Source organism: Euphorbia lathyris, chromosome 8 (assembly GCF_963576675.1).
Source record: "Euphorbia lathyris chromosome 8, ddEupLath1.1, whole genome shotgun sequence".
NCBI classification, from domain to species: domain Eukaryota; kingdom Viridiplantae; phylum Streptophyta; class Magnoliopsida; order Malpighiales; family Euphorbiaceae; genus Euphorbia; species Euphorbia lathyris.
The window spans coordinates 60,973,237-60,992,826 of NC_088917.1; the positions used below are offsets into that span (position 1 = coordinate 60,973,237).

General features: G+C 35.2%; 1 protein-coding gene across 1 annotated transcript; it reads right to left on the reverse strand.

Annotated features, from left to right (window-relative positions):
- Positions 1–1,281: 1,281 nt before the first annotated feature.
- Positions 1,282–1,945, reverse strand: LOC136203349 (putative glycine-rich cell wall structural protein 1). The gene has a single exon (XM_065994476.1). The coding sequence runs from the start codon at positions 1,874–1,876 to the stop codon at positions 1,433–1,435; it is 444 nt and encodes a 147-aa protein (XP_065850548.1). The 5' UTR covers positions 1,877–1,945; the 3' UTR covers positions 1,282–1,432.
- Between the last annotated feature and the right edge of the window lie 17,645 nt (positions 1,946–19,590).

The following is a 19,590-nucleotide window of genomic DNA, read 5'->3' on the forward strand; positions in this document are numbered from 1 at the left end:
ATTAATTTTAATCCAGTTGTCGAAGGAGCTCGCCAACGTACCTCAAAGACCCGCGAAGCCTTAGCCAAACGACCCAAAATATGTGATTGGCGGAAAACATGCATGTCCAACCAGACGTTACACATACAACTAGAAATCTTGATATTAGCTTCCACTCATAATCTCCTCAAACTCCAAGCCAAACGAAGACTAACATTGTTTTTGTTTTTTGGAAGAAAGATTAACATTGTTAAAAAGGGCATGATTACACACCCGCGAAATGAGCCAAATGCTAGCTATCATTAACGGTTCCATGCTTTTTAGTGACATCCAGATTGGAAATATCGACCAGAGCAGCTAGCGGAGGTTTTATCCTGTCATCAAACTAAAAACGTAGCGAGGAAGAAGAGGGAATGGAATATTAAAAGTTGATTAACAAGATAGACAAATGGTAGTCCCCCTAATCAAATATTAATAATATCAATGAAGACGCTTTACCACCATCCGAAAACCAATTATTGAAAAAAAATCAGATGTATTCCAATTAATATCTTAACCACAAACATCCCATATAACCAAAAACCCTTTTAATAGCACGCATATTATTCATAGAAGCTTGCCGAAAGAGTAAAATGTCATCAACATACAAAAGATGAGTAGAAAAAATAATATTTTTAATACATATCATGGTTTTAATTAGAAGTAACTTCCTCGATCAAATTTGAGAACCATGACTCAAGAAAACTTCTACAATTAATAGGTGATAAATAATCACCCTGGTGAACACTCCTGAACAAAATAGGTGATAAAAAATCACTCTGGCGAACACTTCGGAACCAGCGAAAATAACAAAATAACCATTGCTTTCACCATTAATCAAAACTGAAATCTGGAATGAAATAAAAATATTCAAAATCCAATCTCTCAATGTCAAAGAGAAATTGAAGGCCTCAAGAATTGCCAAGATAAAATTCTAATTCATTGTATCCAAAGTTTTTTAAATATCAATTTTCAAAATCATATTCCCTCCAAAATAGCGGTTATTCAAATAGTTTAAACTTTATGTTAATTCACTAAAAATATGTCAGTTGTTTCAATTTTTATTTTTTTGGTTGTTTGATTTTTTTCGTTCAGTTCGATTTATATTTTAAGGTCTAAAAATTCTTATAAATAAATAAATGAAAATATTTAATTAATTAATTAATGTGAATCATTTTATTTTTTATTTTATTTTTTGAAAATTTTAAGGTTTTTTAATTATAGTAATAATTTTATGAAGATGTAGCATTTGATTTGAAGAAGGCTTAACTTGAAAATCTCCCAAAGCATATGTAGTGTTATTAACTTATTGCATTAAAATAACTAGTTTTACACGAGAAAGGGAGACAAGAATTGATAAGGAGCCATGCTTGACAAATAACTATTTTTATTTATTATCATTATTATTCTCCCCTTAGTTGCCACCGCCATACCCCGAGCCTCCTCCATGACCCTCACCATGTCCTTCTCCGTTACCGGAACCCTCGCCCGATCCTCCACCATACCCAGAACCACCTCCTCCACCACTACCATTATTGCCACCTGAACCAGAGCCAGCAGATGAACCTGCTTCAGAGCCTGCACCAGACCCTCCTCCATTGCTTGAAGATCTTGACGAAGAAGAGGAGCTCGAGCTTGATTCTGAACTGGAATCTGAACCAGAACCAGCCCCTGCCCCTGAACCACTTCCACTACTGCCGCCGCCACCACCTAAACCCAGTCCAATTCCGGTACCAACACCCAGTCCGACACCTCCTAAATCAATTCCTAAATCCTTCCTTGCTACTCGGCTCTCTGATTCTATGGCTGATAAGGCAACAACCAAACTAATTAAAGCTAACCTCTTGAATGAACCCATTTTTTCTTTGTATATTTCCGTTTTTTAAATATAATGAATGAGATTATTTCTTGAAATTTAGGGTAAGGTTGGTATGATTATTAAGTAGATTGAGCATGTATATATATATAGTGGAGTATATATTATATTGTGGACATTGATTAGATTAGATTGAAGATGAAAGTGGAGACATACGTGGCTAATTTGGGATTTTTTCTGGCTCACACAAAAGATTGTATGGTGGTGGTGTGGTGTTACATTTTGAGATGCTTAGTGGACGATATGATCATTTCCTGCTGTTTCTGGTGACTGCATCTTACCTCTTTTACAGAAGTGGCCACTTCCCATCTCACTTATTTGTATTTACTACATAAAAAAATAAATAGTTTAGTCGACCAAAAAGTATATCTATTTGTAACATGGTGCGGCGAGATTATTAGGAGTCGCAACCGGACATAGGTTATTGGAAAACCACGGATATTTGAACTGATAGAGATAAGGAATTACCGAATTGTTGAAGATGGGAAGCGGACCGGGATATTTTGTCCCTAAAATCAAAACCAAGATGGGGTATGGATCATTATATTTGTCCTGTGAAATCTCCACACCGTCTTCATATAAAACATCGTGGAGATTTTCGAATAATAAATATTTATATTTCTTTTACTATCTTTATATTGATATACACTACGCCAAAACAAGTTTCAAATGTCGGGTAAAAACCATCATCCCATAAAGATAAAAGCGTTCGTATGACTTGTTGTCATCTGTTATGGTTTTTAGATGATGGACAGAAACTGTTATTGGTTGTGCCATCATATGACACTCATTATATAATGCACGATGTCATGTTTAATTATATCAGTTAACAAACTAAGTTCTTTTAAATATATTTGTCATCACATTAAGTTACAATATAATTGTACGACAATCTTATAACAGTTGAAAATAATTTACATATTATTAGACTTCAATTTATATATGAATATGACATACTATTTATAGAGTATGTGGTTGTTTGATGTTATGACAATTTGTTACTAAATATATATTGTTAGATTTTGTTCTGATAACATTTTTCTTTCTTATAATGCCATTTGTAGGGCGTTGTAGGTCAATAGAATGACAATTTCTTACAAATTGTATGTTGTTAGATTTTGAGTAAGATGACAATTTGTATTCATATTTATATTTATGTCATTATTCCAAACAAAAATAGCATAGTTTTTTCATTAACTATCCTTTGAGATTGTATCAGACGATAGTCTTTTTATTTAATATGTAGCATTTAGCTATGTTTTAAGTTGTAACATCTTCAATGTTATATGAAATTTAAAAATCCATAAAATTATACAACGGACCAAAATGAATACAAAATGTTTTTTCATTAGTAATATCATACAAAAGATACTGTGAAGATCACGATATTAACCAATGGTTTTCTCGTTATAAAGCTAACATTTATATCATTACTAAACATCTAAACTTTGAATATCATAACTTTAAGATAGACTTATATTACCACTTTGTCAACTAGTCTTTGATACCATGTCATAGAACCAACTAAAAACTTAACTGATAGTTAAAGGTCCATTTCATATTAATATCTAATTACATCAAGCAATAAAGCATATAAGCAATGGAAACATATCCACTAGTTTAAGCATCTCTTTGAAGCTTGCTTAGTTCTCTGGAAGTGTTATATAGAAGAAGTGATCCAATTTCACTGTTATAACTTCAGTAGAGAACAAAGCATAAAAATAATATATATATTTTTTTTATAAAAAAACACTTGCATTAACACAAATAATTACAATCATTTTGAATGTAAGGTAAAACACATAAAGGGAAATCCTCAATAAGCATTTCTACATATGAAAAAGAAATAGCCCAGACTGCCAGGTTATGTGCAACCATATTCGATCGATCCACAACCGATGGTAAACCCAAATATTTCTTAAAATAAGTCACCTTTTTAACACTTAGATAATTTGCACACCTATCCCGACATTCAGAAGACACCACAGAACTAAAACAAATATCAGTTTTTTCATAATTTATTCGTTGACCAGAAGCTTGTTCATAAAGTTGTAGCAAGTCTAGAACTACCAAGCATTCAGTTGTTGAGGCTCTAAAAAAGATAACAGAATCATCTGTAAAAAAACAGATGTGAAATTACAGGTCCAGAATTACTAACCCGAATGCCATATAACGCTCTATCATTCACTGTTTTCCTAATCAATACAGAAAGCCCTTCCGCACAAATAAAAAACAAATAAGGTGAAAGTGGATCCCCTTGACGAAAACCCTTGCTCGGTTTAACATAACCTTTTGGCACCCCATTTATAAGGAAAGAATAGGAAACAGATGATAAGCACCCATGAATCAGATTAACCCAGTGACATGGGAAACCCATAACTAACATCATATCTAAGACAAAACTTCATTCAACTCTATCATATGCCTTGCTCATATCTAATTTCAAAGCACATATCCCTTTTTTCCCTTTGATTCGATGTTTCATTGAATGGAATAATTCAAAAGCAATCAAAACATTATTTGTTATCAAACGACCAGGCACAAAAGCAATTTGAGAAAGATGGATAAGTGAATGTAAGCATGATTTCATCTTGTTTGCCAAAGTTTTTGCAACCAGTTTATAAAGCACATTACACAAACTAATCGGTCTAAGATCTTTAAGTAAAACTAGAGATTGAATTTTGGGAATTAGCGTGATAAATGTATGGTTTAAATTAGGGAGAAATGATGCTCCATTAAGAATACCTAAAACAAGAGATAAAACCTCATCACCCACCACATCCCAATAATTTTTATAAAATAAACCAGACATACCATTATGACCTGGTGCTTTCGAACTATCTGTTTGTTTCAAAGCCTCCAACACTTCTTCTGCAACAAACGCTTGAGACAAAGAAATTTGTTGTTCTGAATTGAGATGCACATCAACTGAATCTAGAATATATGCACATCGAACATGACAAGTAGAAGTAAATAAATCAGAGAAATAGGAAGAGACAATTTCTTCAAAATCCTCCTCTTTATCATGCCAAACACCATTGGAATCCTTTAACCGAGAGATAGAATTTATTTTTCTCCGCACATTTGCTTTTGAGTGAAAAAAATTTGTATTTTTATCACCTTCATAAAAACAATATACTTATCAGTTGATTCAACAGATGACCAGACTCTACGATCAATTATTATCGCATTCTAGTCTATTGATTTCTAAAACAAATTTAGAATCATTTATAACATTCCCAAATTCAATTAGAATAGGATTAAAAACAAAATTCTAAGAAAACTTGTAAAGTTGGCATCTTCAGACATTTGAAACACACAAACAAAGAAAGGACAAAGGAGGGTTCGACATTCTATCTGCTATGTAACAAAAGTTTGGCGTTAGTCAAACGAACAAGGCTCTTGAGGATTAATGGGAGATTAGAATGAAGAACACAGTGAATCAAATGTGAAAATTAGAGAATAACAAAAAATGAGAAATTGATGTGAAACAAAAATTGGAATAATTTAATGAGCTTGAAAATGGAAGTGAGAAAGAAATTAATAATTTTGAGAAGTATTTGAGTGAAGAAAAATTATTTTGAAAACTTGGAATTTGTGTTGGAGAGAACTTGTAATTTTTAGAGAAGATGAAAATAGTGGATTGATGGAAACTTGATTTCCAAAAAATTAAAAGCTTGGGGAATGAAATTAAAGGCTTAAAAATGAAGATTAAAGCTTTAAAATAAAACTTAAAAGCTTAGAACAAAGGAATTTTGACAAGCAATTTGAGAGAAAGAGTTGGGTTTTTCTTCTTGGAGTTTGGTGTTCTTTTGAATGGTGATTTGGAGTTCTATTTATAGCTGAAATATTCAACCCTCGTTATTAATTGGGCCTACATTATTAATTGGGCTACAATCCGTGAGCAGACCGGGCTTAATATTGAGCCAGTTGAGATAGCTGCCTCAAGCCCCAACAAATGAAGGGCTCCCAATGGCCCAACATATAAATTTGGACAGCTAAACTAAGCCTTGTACTACCGGCGCTGGTGACCCTTCTCTCAACTTTCCCTTGTCGGTTATTTATGCTCCCTGCAATCTCTTACTACTATTTCTCGCTACAAAATTGATTAATTTGATGAAATTGGCCCCAAAATTAAAATTATTATTATTACTATTATTCAGGTTTTGAAATAAGTAGTTTTGCAGTTTTTTTATGAACATTTATAACTTTATTAGATTAAAATACAATAACCATAATAAATACAACAATAAAATAACGGTAAGAAATCAAACCTTACAAGATCTACAAAGAGCAAAAAATGCTATAAAGACATAAAAAATACAAAACAATAATAAAACATATATTTATCGTAAATCAAAATCTGCAAAAAAGAAGATCCAATTCAATCTTCAGCATTTAGGTCATTCTGAACATTCAGATCTGAATCATTTCTTTTGATTCAACTACGTAGATCTATTCATCCACGAACAAGATAAACCGCTTCCGCACTTGCTAAATTAACAAATGATGTAAATGAAAGAATAATAGAAAGCAAATACAATTTAGACGGATGAAAATATCCAATAAAATATATAGAAACTGGTTAAAAATTAGCAAAGTAAAACATATCAAATCTAACCCGGTGAGGTGAGGTAGGAAGAATGAAGACACCTTCTTCCTACTCAAAGATCTTCAAAATATATATTTTTTCTTTTAAATTTTGTGTCCGACCTCCAATTTGTATATTTAGGTCTTGCTAGTAGGTATTAGACATTTTGATATTTCCTATAAAAGTAAAATAGAAAAAAAAAATTAAATATTTTAAAGACATACTTTCTGCTTAAAATATTATATAATGTTAAAGGGAAAATGCAATTATTTGAATCCGATAGAGAGAGCAGTTAGAAACAATTAGCAATGAGAATTAAGAAGACAATGCATTAATTCAATCTTGATATGGGAAGAAGCTCAAGTCTTCAATATGTTAATTACGCGTAGATAGTCAATTCGAACATGCCGGTCACCTAACAGTAACACAAACGGGTACATTAGTCACCCATTTATTGATTTTGTACACGCACGCTATACAAATTTTGAGTATATTTATCATTTTAAAATAATTGATACTTTAATCTTGTAATAATAGTGTACAACTAGGAACAGACAAGGATATTACAGTAAAACCTCTGTAAATGCATATCCTTGGGACCGGAAAAAAATATTCATTAAGCGAGATTATTTATTTATCGATAAATTAATAAATTATTCATTTATCGAGAAATATTCATTAGATATGTAATTATCTTGTGATGCTGGGATTATTCGAGCATTGAAAGCTCATTATCATCGTCGTTTTTATTCAAACATCTTGCGGGCCCTTGAGGTTGAAACACCAAATCCTGAAAAAATTAATATTTTGAATGCTATTGCTTTTGCTAGCATGGCTTGGAAATTTGATGTGACGAGAACAACAATTATAAATTGTTTCAGGCATTACAAGATTCGTTCAGTGGATGCTAATGTTCCTGAACCAGAAGTTGGTCAATTAGATGAAGATATCCAAGGATTAAGTGATGTCATTTCTAATTTATGCTATAGAAATGTGATGGATGTCGAACATCTTTTGAACTATCCTAGCGAGAATGATGCAGTTCTGGAATCGCTTACAGACGAAGAAATTATCCAGTCAATAATGAACAATGATGATGGAAATGATCCAGAGCCAGATGATAGTTGCGTTGCCGCAAATATATCGTCAAAAGATGCATTTCAAGCAATGGTCACCTTAAATAACTACTTGCTACAACATGAGCAAAATATACCAGAAGTTGTGTTTGCACTACAAAAAGTTAAGAATGATGTTCATTTTGGTTTAGATAGAAAGAAAAAACAATCAATTATAGATGCATTTTTTCAGAAGAAATGACTTCTACTTGATTGATTGAAAGGTTTTGGTCTATATATATATATATATATATATATATATATTGTATGTAATTTAATAATTATTACTTTATATTTTCATTGGGCCCTTAAGGATTTAAATATTTTTTATTATTTAATACATTTAGCGAGGTTATTACTTTAGTCCATTGGTCCAAGTCGGGACCGGAAGAATTTATTATATAATCGAGGTTATTACTTTATCGAATATTCATTTATCGAGGTTTAACTATAGTTTCAATTCAAGTAAGAATATTCTTTGTTTTTAAATATCAAACCATTTCTTTTTATAAAAAAATCAAACTGTTATAAATAATTTATCATTAAGGTAATTATTATTAATGGATGTCCACCATATTAAATACATAGCCATCAAATTAAATGCATGTACACCAATAATTAAACATGTATTAAATATACACATGTTATGCTTAAAGATAAATGTAATTAGGACGATGGCCGGCTCTAGGGGAGTTCCCCTAAATTTTTTTAATAATGTTAAGTGACCCTTCTTATATATTAAATTTTTTTTAATTAAAAAGCTCTTTTCTTTTAGCTAAACCAACTACCTCCTCTTCTCTCATATTCGTACACGTTGTCCTTCCTATAAAAATGTTAGATTAGGCCACTTTTCCAATTACAATTACAACCCTCCACAAAACAAATTTCTATAAAACCAGCTATTTTTATTATTTCCACTCCACAGGCAAAGATGTAACCTTTATTTATTTATTTAGGGCATAATACTTATTTGATCCTTAAACTATAACTTTCGAGTCAATTAAGACTTTAAACTAATTAAATCATCAATTAGATCATTGAATTAAGTAAAAATCATCGATTGAATTCACATTATATCCTAAAATAAGGAATTGTGACGATTTGACATGGAATGTAATGATTTATGTGTTAGCTATAATGATTTTGGGGAAGAGGGACTGAAACTGTTCAACCAAATGATTTTTTCGATGATGACTCAATTGATGGTTTTTGCTTAAGATCATGACGTAATTAATGATTTTTGCTTAGTTTAGGAACCTAATTAGTTTTGAACAGGGCCGTTCCTGGCCTTTTAGAGGCCCAGGGCGAGATGATAAATTTGGGCCCTCCATATATACATTTTTAAGTTGGAGGCTAAATGATTTTTTTTATCACAAGGAATAAGGTACTAATTTAGTCATATGGTTATTAGAAGAGAGCAATTAGCATTCATAAACAAAATATTGTAATTTTTAGCCTAACGTTTATCAATTGGTACATTTTCAAGCTTAATTGACGAAAATGAGATTTTTTATGTGTAATTTCTTGTTCTATCCTCACTCCAACCTCCACCGTTCTAGTCACTCAATATGGAAATAATTCATTTTTAACGTTAATGGAAAAAACTCATTTTTAATCAACTAGGTTTGAAATTGCATCAACTCGTAAATGTTATGTTTAAGATTGCAATATTTTCTATATGAAAGCTAAATTAGTAGTGCAATAGTAACGAGTATACTAACTAGAATTATTTGTGTACTAAAATAACAAGTATATGTGTCATGTAAAATTGCAAGAAGTAAATACGTATATTATTTTTCATATTGAATATATATATATATATATATATACATAGACATTTTTTTTTGAAATGAATTGACATTTAAATTTAAGAAAAAAATTGAAATTAGATAATAATAGTGATGAAAAAAAATTAAATAGTTATTTTTTTATACAATATATAAATTTATAATTTAGATTTAAGGAAACATCGAAATTATAGTAACAATTCATTACTGAGAATAAATGAAAAAAATACATATTTAATTATGATAAAATAAAGTGGCAGAGGAAAAAAATATTTGAACCAATTACTTTTAGTGTTACATATTCATATCTGTATTTATATATACGCTATAAAATATTTTATAAATACACTATAAAAATATTTTTTTGGGCCCCTTATCGTTATGGGCCCTGGGCGGGCGCCCCTCATTTCATAGCCCTGGGCCGGCCCTGGTTGTGAAGTCTTAATTGATTTTGAAGATTTAGTTTATAGCCAAATGGAATTCTCTCTCTAAACATTCACTTTATATGTGCTTGGGAAACAACACATAAATGACAAATTAAAAAGTTGAGAATTAAAGTTGTTTAGAATATCATTAAGTATTTGAATTTTTCAATTTTAAAGCCATCAACGGTCATTTTAATTCTGAGGTTCTTGTTTTTAGTAAATCGAATAACCTCAATCATTTCATGCACACACAAAAAAACCTCAAATCCGGTTTGGAAAAAAAAATCCACAAGTACTTGTTTGACAAAATGTGAAAGCAACATAAATTTTTTTTAGACTTTATCCGTATTAATATTTTGTACTTACTTTTTATTTATTTATTGAACATGAATTTCCCTAATACACTTTCGAATCGGTTTGGTCATATTGTTTATTGAAAAGAAAATTTTAGCTAAACTAGATTACAATGATTTAGTTAGAGATTTTTCACATACAAAAAGGTGAAGAATAACAATGTCTTAACTTTAAGTTATTATTATTATTTGATTTAGATTGTTATATCAAAATTTATACATTAAATAGTTTTTTTAAATTGATCAATATATAATTTAAATTATAGTTAGTAATTATTTTACTAGTTGATATTTATTGCCGAGGGCCTCTAAAATACTGGAGACGGCCCTGATTAGGACCACTCATTTTGTAAGCCTACTACTATAAATAGGCTTATACCCCCATTTATAATGTACACAAATATTAAGCTTTATGCTATTATAATCTTTCTCTCAATCTAAGTTCTTCATCATATTAATATTATTATTAATCTCCATATATATTTACATATATTTATCAATCTATATATATATATATATATATATATATATATATATATATATATATAAAAGTGTGGTTATAATCACACTATAATTTCGGTAATTTTATAACACGTTATCAGCACGAGTTTGCTCTATTAATTAATTTCGACACAAATTTGTTCTTCCAATAATCTCAAGTAAGTGCTATTAATTTTATTTATTACATATTATTTTTTTGTGTGTTCTAACAAAATTGTTTGTATCATATTTTAGACATGTTAAACCTTACAAATGTTGAATTTATGGTACTTGACATCTCGGGGAATAATTATCTTACGTGGGTGCTAGATGTTGAAATTCATTTGGAGGCCAAGAGTCTTGGTAATACTATCAAAGAGAAAAATAATACTGATATGCAGAGCCGTGCAAAAGCAATGATTTTTCTCTGTCATCATCTTGATGAAGGATTAAAGTCAGAATATTTGACAATAAAAGATCCATATGTCTTATGGAAAAATTTAAAAGAAAGGTATGACCATCAGAAGTTGGTCATGTTACCAAAGGCTCGTTCTGCCTGGGCAACATTAAGGTTGCAGGATTTTAAATCAGTATCAGAATATAATTCTGCACTTTTTAGAATCACATCAAAATTAACATTGGGTGGAGATGTTGTTACGGATGAACTTATGTTAGAGAAAACTTTCTCTACTTTTCATGCATCTAATGTGATTATGCAGCAACAATACAGAGAGAGGGGCTTCAAAAAATATTCTGATTTAATTTCTTGCCTACTAGTAGCGGAACAAAATAATGCGCTCTTAATGCAAAATCACGAGTCTCGTCCTACCGGATCGACCGCATTCCCAGAAGTGAATGCAACTTTATACAATAATGAAAATAACTGTGGACGTGGTCGCGGTCGTGGACGAGGTCGCGGATATGGTCGTGGTGGAAATGGTCGTGGTTATAATTATGGTGGTTATAATAATAAAAATACAAATTCCCACCAGAAGTGGAAAAATCAAATTGAAAAATTTGACAAAAGGAATAACCAGGGCAAGAGTGTTGGTCCCTTGTAGGGTTGCAAGTATAGTTCCAAGGGGGGGTTAGGAACTATTTAAACTTTTTTGCAATTAGGGCAGACTTCTTTTTCTAAGGAAAAAGGTTTTAACATCGGCGCTGAGTAAACAGAAGATACTGGCTTAGTCAACTGGTGACTAGGTCAGTTTCTTAGCTTGAGTCAGGAGATAGCACTTAGAGTCTATTCCTGAGCTCAGATGTTCAACACGCACAACTCAACTTGACCTCTTTACTTGGTCAGTTTTTTGGTTATTTTAAGCAAGCAATATATATAAGGAGTTAAAGGTAAGAAATACTTTACTCAGCAGATTTATCCAGGTTCGGCTTCTTCTAAGCCTACGTCCTATCCCTGGAACACGTTCCGAGATTTCGAATCCTCTACTGAGCTCTTTAAAGGTAGAGCCTCAAACCTTTTACAATCTTAGCAACTGAGTATAACAAGAGTACCTTCCTCTATACCTCTACTCAATCCTAATCTCTTGCTGAGTACTATAACCGAGTACTCAGCCTCTCCTTTCTATTCTCTAGAAATGATAAGTGTTTTGTCCTATACAATGATTTGCTAAGACACTTTAGACGATTGAAATAATCACTCTAGACTTTTACACAAATGTATGAATTTTAGTGTAAGATTTGCTTTGCTTCTTGCTTGCAGAACTTGTGTAGAAATTTGGTCAGCGTAATGGCTTGATCAAGTTCTGTGTTGAATGAAGCTTCTGATGGCACTATTTATAGAGACGTCTGGGCATCGGTCATTTCGAATTTCGAAATAACCGTTGGAGGGAAACGGCTTCCTATCGTTGTCATCCTGACTTGCTCAGAGCTCTCGGCCAATCAGATTTGTGTATCTTCTGTCCTCGGTCAGCTCAGCAGACTGTCTCTCCTTTTATGGTAAAGTCAACTAGACAGCATACTGTGTCGTCTGAACTTTACCCAAAGTAGAAATACTTTGTCTGGAAGTTTTCCTTAGCCAGCTGCTGTCTTGTACGCTTTGTCGAGACTACTCAGCAGCTTCATCTTGAAGTTTTTCTCGAAGGTCTTCTAGATCCTTCTCTTGCTGAGTTGCGTTTTGTCCAAAGCGACAACGTTTTAACAAACGCGGGCCGAGTTGTACTGAGTTGTTTGACTTGGGCCTTGACTTCCGTATTGGGCTTGGGCCTTTTAATTCTTGTGTCTTATAAACAATTTTAACTCAACATTGAACAAACACATTAGTAGAATAAATCAAAGCATTTAAACTTAGTGTGTTTAGAATATGTATTTCAATTATACTTAAACAATTTTGTCAAATCAAAATTATGTGGAAAGGTGTTTCAACAAACTCCCCCATTTTGATGTTGGCAAAAATATTCAGCGAGGAACTCAGTATTGAGCTCCCCCATGATAGTTGACCTATTATAACTTCGCAAACTCCCCCGTAAGGGTTGAGCTACTGACTTAGTTTTACTCAAAACATTTAAAGGTTTAATCGAGTAAGTCTAAGGTCAGTTTTCAGATATAGGTATGCTTATTCAACATATTCTATTTACTCAGTATTAAGCGGAAGGTTTAATCATATAGAGTGCGCTGAGTAATTTGTTGTTCAATGAGTTCTTAACAGACAATGTTTTATAAACACATACGTCAATGTCAAACATGTTATCAGCATTTGATTTAGTCAATAAGTTTTATAAGTATTAAACATAGCTGATTTAATTGAAGATACATAATGACTCAGTACATAGTAACGTATATCATAACTCAGGAATAGAATTAAAGATGCAGATATGATATATTGATAGTAGTTAGTGTTTACACAACAAAACTTATAGATAAGGCATATAGATTACATCTGACTTAGTCTATACTGAGCTAGCCTATCTATTTCTTTTTCTTGTGTTGAGACTGACTTCGCTCATGCTGAGCTCTAGCTGCTTGTTCTTTCTCCCCCGTTTTGTCAGCATCAGGAGGAGGAAGTCTGAAGGCATCAGTTAAGACAGCTCGAGTCAGTTCTTGGGACATCGCCAGTTCTTGGGACATCGCCTTAAGTTTCTCAGCGCTTTCATTGACGCCGTCAAAAATTGCAACTCCATCAGTGGATACCTCTTCGGGTATGTTGAGTTCAGCAGCACTGATCATGTTGACGTTAAACGCCTGAGCTTTGCCTTGCCAGATGAGTGCTTCAGTAAGACCAGCAAAGACTTGGTGAAAGGTCTTTAAAAGGGCGGTGTCGTAATACTGACGTTGAATATTGGTATGACGAATGTGGTTGAAGGTTTGGCGTGTGATAGACAGCATCTCATTCTGTTTCATTGCGTCAGTATCCATCTTTTGCTTATTCAGATTTAGCAAGCGAATAGCCTCACCAATTTGCTCCACTGAGCACTGATTGTAAGAAACCATTTGCTCATTTGTCTTGAGTTGCTCGGTGTGAAGCTGAGCAAAGAGCATCTTGATTTCAGATGAAGTGGCATAGTTGGTGTTCACAGCTGATAATTTCTGAACTTGTTGTTGTAAAGAGTTCAAGTGTTGCACAGTTGTCAGCTGGATCTCAGCCAGCTTGGCAATTGAATCCTGCTTAACTTGCTGTGCTTGAAAAGAAATGATGACGTTCAGCAAGTCCTTGAGTCCCTTAACTTCGTTAAGAAGCTGAGTGACCTGGGAGAGCTGAGTAGTCTCAATAGATGAAGACCCAGTAGCAGGAGGAGTGGAATGTTGAAGGTCTCTGATCAACGCTTGCACTGAGTCAATGAGCTTTTTACCGGACTCAGTGGCATCCAGATAGCTTTGAGAGCCTTCAGGGACATCAGTGTGACAGGAAGGAAGAGGAGTGAAAGGAGTGACCTGGTCAGTGACTGGAATGGCATTTTCAATCTGCACTTGAGTTTTAGGTATAGTTGATTGATCGGCAGATAGATGAGTTGGGGAAGTAGTAATACGAATACTGTCTGTGCTGACGGGGGCGGAAATGTTTGGAGTCAGCACCATTCTTGGAGTAATAGCATTAACAGTAATCGGCTCAACCTGACTTGTTGAGGTGGCAGAGGCATTTTGGTCGGTATGTTCCTGTTGAGAAGAAACAGAGGCTTGCTTTTCTAAGGACGCTGAAGCAGTAGAGGTTTGTTGTCGTTTGAAAAATTTCAGCTTGACTGTAGAGGGGTCCTTAGTTGGCTTTGAAATAATAAAGTCAGGAAGAGTTGGTGGTGGCACAGGAGGTTCACTGACAGACTTCTCACTGGCCTTAACCAACTTTCTTCTTCTACGAGGTGGAGTGACAGTTTGACTAGGATCTCCTGAGTGAGAAGGAGAAGATTCTTGTTGCTCATCATGAGGCTGGTCAGCTTGCACTTGGACTTGATCAACATTGTGTTGGTCAAGTACTTGCTCTTCTCCAGCAGCATGCTCAGTCTCATGTTCGCTGGCTGTCTCCTTAGAGTCCTCAGCGTCATCCTAACCGATGGCCTCTTCTTCTTCTTCTTCTGTACTGTCACCATCGAGTTCATCCTCAACTTGTGAGATGAAATGATCATCCAGTTGTACCTCATGTTCGTCATGCTCAGCTACTATACCTTGACACTGGGTGAAGTGAGAGTCACCAGGTACAACAAAGTCAGTAGGTATGGCGTTGAGGGGAGTCAGTGTAGAAGATTTCTGCTTCTTCTGAGGTTGTTCAGTAGTTTCCTCAGTTCTAGGCTCACCTTGCCTGCTTCGTTTCTCAGCTGACTTACCAGCTGACTTCTGCCTTTTAGCTAGAGACTCAACATCTTTGGAAGGAGTCTCAGCAGCTTTTCTTTTTCGGGAAGCTGGGGCCTTAGTCCTTTTCCCTTTCTTTGGCACAGCAGTTCCCTCAGCTTGCTGTTCAGCACCAGCAGCTTTACCTTTCTTCAAAGGTTGTTCGAATTTTAATGCTCTCAGCGAAGCCGCTGTGATCTCAGAGCCTCGAGTCTTCTCCTCACCTTCAAGTTCAACTTTGTGGTCAATTAGGATTCTGGTGATGATCGATCCTAGCCTCAGCGTACCAGAGCTGCGTAGGAAGCCAGCGATAAGAAAAACTGGCATATTGATTGGTTTATACGTCAGCATATGCCAGATGAAGCATTGTTCGAAGTTCGTTGCTGAGGTAGTACAGTTTATCTTTGGGTAGATGAAATAGGTCAGCAGATAATGAGCCATCTTCTGGTGCTGACCCATAGATGAAGCTGAGACTTCTCCTGAGTGACCCTCAGGCTTGCAGAAGTTGACCTCGTACCCAGTACCATCCTGATCTCCAGATCTCCTCAGCCTTGCTCCCTCAGTTTTTAATTTGAGCAGATTTCCTAAGTAGAGAGGGTTGATGAAGATGGTTTTCTCTTTCACCACTGTACACAGATAGTCAGAATTGTCATTTGCAACGCGGTGGTTGTGGTAAAACTCCTTTACCAGGTCAGGGTAGGTGTCATCCCTAATCGAGAACAACTCGGTCCATCCATTCTGTGAAATCCACTCACAGAAGGGTTGTTCGTTCTGTACGAAGGCTTCAGATACCCATCTTGAGGGCTCAACCTTCCATTCCCGGACGTTTTCGAAAACCTTTGAGTAGGTTCTGACTTTTACAGGCTTTTCCTGACCAGCTTTTCCTTTGCTGGGTGTTGGAGGATTTTTTGTAGGTTCATCGGAGCTAGGTTTAGAGTGACCAGCGCCGGAGATGTTGAGAGAAATCCTAGTCATTGTTGAAGATTTGAGAGCTTAGAGGGGTTTTTAGAGAGAAAGAATTTCTTTGCCAGAGAGTTCGATAAGCGTAAAGAATAAAAATGGGGAATTACCCATTATTTATAGAGGTGAGGAATGGATCTTATCGAATCCATGTGTCAGTTTTGCCTCGGGATTGTGAACCGACAATAATCCTGGCATTTATGACACATTCAGCGCGTACGTCATCCTAGGTGGCTATACGCGTGCTTTTGCAATTATTCTAACGGATATGACACTCAGCGTTTAGAATGCCAAGCGTTTGATATTCTGAGTGGCCAGTATTGCATAAGGGATGATTTCTAAGTTTAAAGCTAGCTTACTCAGTGTGCAAGTTTACTCAGTATTTGTTGTTTAATTAATTTCAATGAGTACACAGCAAAAACAATCATTCAGCATAGTAATTCACTCAGCATGCATATTCATTTAGTTCAGGAATTTACTGAAGAGGATTAAACATACCAATAGCTTCTCTCAGTATGCTGAACTGCTCACGGGCCAGTGGCTTCGTGAAGATATCCGCAAGCTGCTCGTCCGTTGGGACAAAGGTCAGCTTGATCTCACCCTTGAGTACATGGTCTCTAATGAAGTGATGTCTGATGCTGACATGCTTCATTCTGCTGTGTTGAATTGGGTTCTTTGAAAGATCAATTGCACTTTTGTTGTCACATTTGACTTCAATTGTCTTCATTTGAACACCATAGTCTTCAAGCTGTTGCTTAATCCATAGAACTTGAGCAACACAATGACCAGCAACAATGTACTCAGCTTCAGTGGTAGACAAGGCTATTGATGCCTGCTTTTTGCTGAAACAGGATACAAGACAGCTTCCTAAAAAGTGACATCCTCCAGAGGTGCTTTTACGTTCCAGCTTATCCCGTCCATAGTCAGCGTCAGTGTATCCGATGAGTGTGAAGTCATGAGTATTGGGATACCATAAACCTGCGTTCACTGAGCTTTGCAAATATCTAAGGATTCTTTTTACAGCAATTTAATGAGATTCCTTAGGGTTAGATTGATATCTAGCACAGTAGAATACTGAAAACTGAATGTCCGGTCTATTGGCTGTTAAGTAAAGTAGAGAACCTATCATACCTCGATATAATTTGCTGTCTACTGACTTACCATTCTCGTCAGCACAGAGGACAGTGTCAGTGCCCATAGGAGTGGATATTGGCTTGCAATTCTCCAAATCATATTTCTTTAATATCTCCTTGGCATATTTGGCTTGACTGATGAAGATGCCATTCTTTCCTTGTTTAATTTGAAGACCGAGGAAGAAGTTGAGTTCTCCCATCATGGACATTTCAAACTCAGTCTGCATTTGTTTGCTAAACTCCTTGCACATTGATTTGTTAGTTGCACCAAATATTATATCATCAACATAAATTTGGGCCAGCAGGGTATCTTTACCCTTTCTCTTAATGAATAAGGTTGTATCAGCTTTGCCCCTGACGTAATTTCTAGTCAGCAGGAAACTGGTCAGCCTCTCATACCAAGCACGTGGTGCTTGCTTGAGGCCGTACAGAGCCTTTTTGAGTTTGTAAACATGGTTTGGGAACTTAGGGTCCTCAAAACCTGGAGGTTGATTAACATAAACCTCCTCGTTTATAACTCCATTAAGAAATGCACTTTTGACATCCATTTGGAATAATTTAAAGTTCATGTAAGATGCATATTCACATAGAATTCTAATTGCCTCTAGCCTTGCCACTGTGGCAAAGGTCTCACCGTAGTTAATACCTTCTTGCTGACTGTAGCCCTGAGCTACAAGCCTTGCTTTGTTCCTGACTACATTCCCTTGTTCATCCATCTTGTTCCTGAAGACCCATCTTGTTCCAATGGTCTTTTGAATCTTTGGATGAGGCACTAGCTCCCATACATCGTTTCTTCTGAATTGATCGAGCTCCTCTTGCATTGTGTTCATCCAAAATTCATCGTACTCAGCTTCAGCGAAATTCTTCGGTTCTTGAACTGATACGAAAGCAACATTGCTGAGGTACTTCCTGAGTTGATTCCTCATCATCAGGGTATTCCCAGCAGAATCAAGGATTGCACTTTCTGAGTGCCCTCTTGGAATCCTTATCTCTTTAGGTAGATTCATGTCTTGTGCTGTCTGTGTTTCAACAATCTCTGCAGAAGTAGATGGGTCAGTAAAAGTAATCTTAGGTTCACTCTTACTCTTGGTCAGCCTTTTCATGAATGACTCAATAGCTGGTTCTTGGTCAGCGGTGGTTACTGAGTGTGGATCATCTTCGGTCAGCGGCTGGTATCTACCTGCAGGGTTAGTTTCGTCGAACTCTACATGTACCGACTCTTCTAAAACTTGAGTTCGCTTATTAAAAACTCTGTATGCTTTACTGTTTGTTGAGTAGCCCAAAAAGATAGCCTCATCAGCTTTTGAGTCAAACTTTGCTAAGCTATCTTTGGTATTTAAAATAAAACATTTACAGCCAAAGGCACGAAAGTATCCAATATTGGGCTTTCGTCCTTTCCAAAGTTCATAGGGGGTTTTCTTGAGTATAGGTCTAACTAGAGCCCTATTAAGAATATAGCACGCTGTGTTAACAACCTCTCCCCTTTGGAAGCCTATGCTCATCCAGCATTGTCCTGGCTATTTCAACCAGAGTTCTGTTCTTCCTTTCAACAACCCCATTTTGTTGAGGTGTTCTAGGAGCAGAAAAATTGTGGTCAATGCCGCTGGCTTCACAGAATTCAACAAACTTTTGGTTTTTGAATTCTCCACCATTATCGCTACGGATGTGAGCTAATTTTAGGTCTTTGTCATTTTCAATTTTTCTAACCAAATTTGAAAATGTCTCAAAGGTTTCATCCTTGCTGGTCAGCAAGATGACCCACGTATACCGAGAGAAGTCATCTACAATGACCAAGGAAAATCTTCTTCCACCCAGACTCAGCAGCTGGACTGGACCAAAGAGATCCAAGTGTAGTAACTCTAACGGACGCTTAGTTGAGACAATATTTTTGCTGTGAAAAGATTGTTTGGTTTGTTTTCCAGCTTGGCAAGCGTGGCATAATTGATCTTTTTCAAATTTAAGTTCAGGCAGTCCCTCAACCAATTGCTTTCTTGCTAGTTTGGCCAGGAGGTCCATGCTTACATGACCAAGTCTCTTGTGCCATAGCCAGGAATTCTCTTCCTTTGATACTAAGCACAC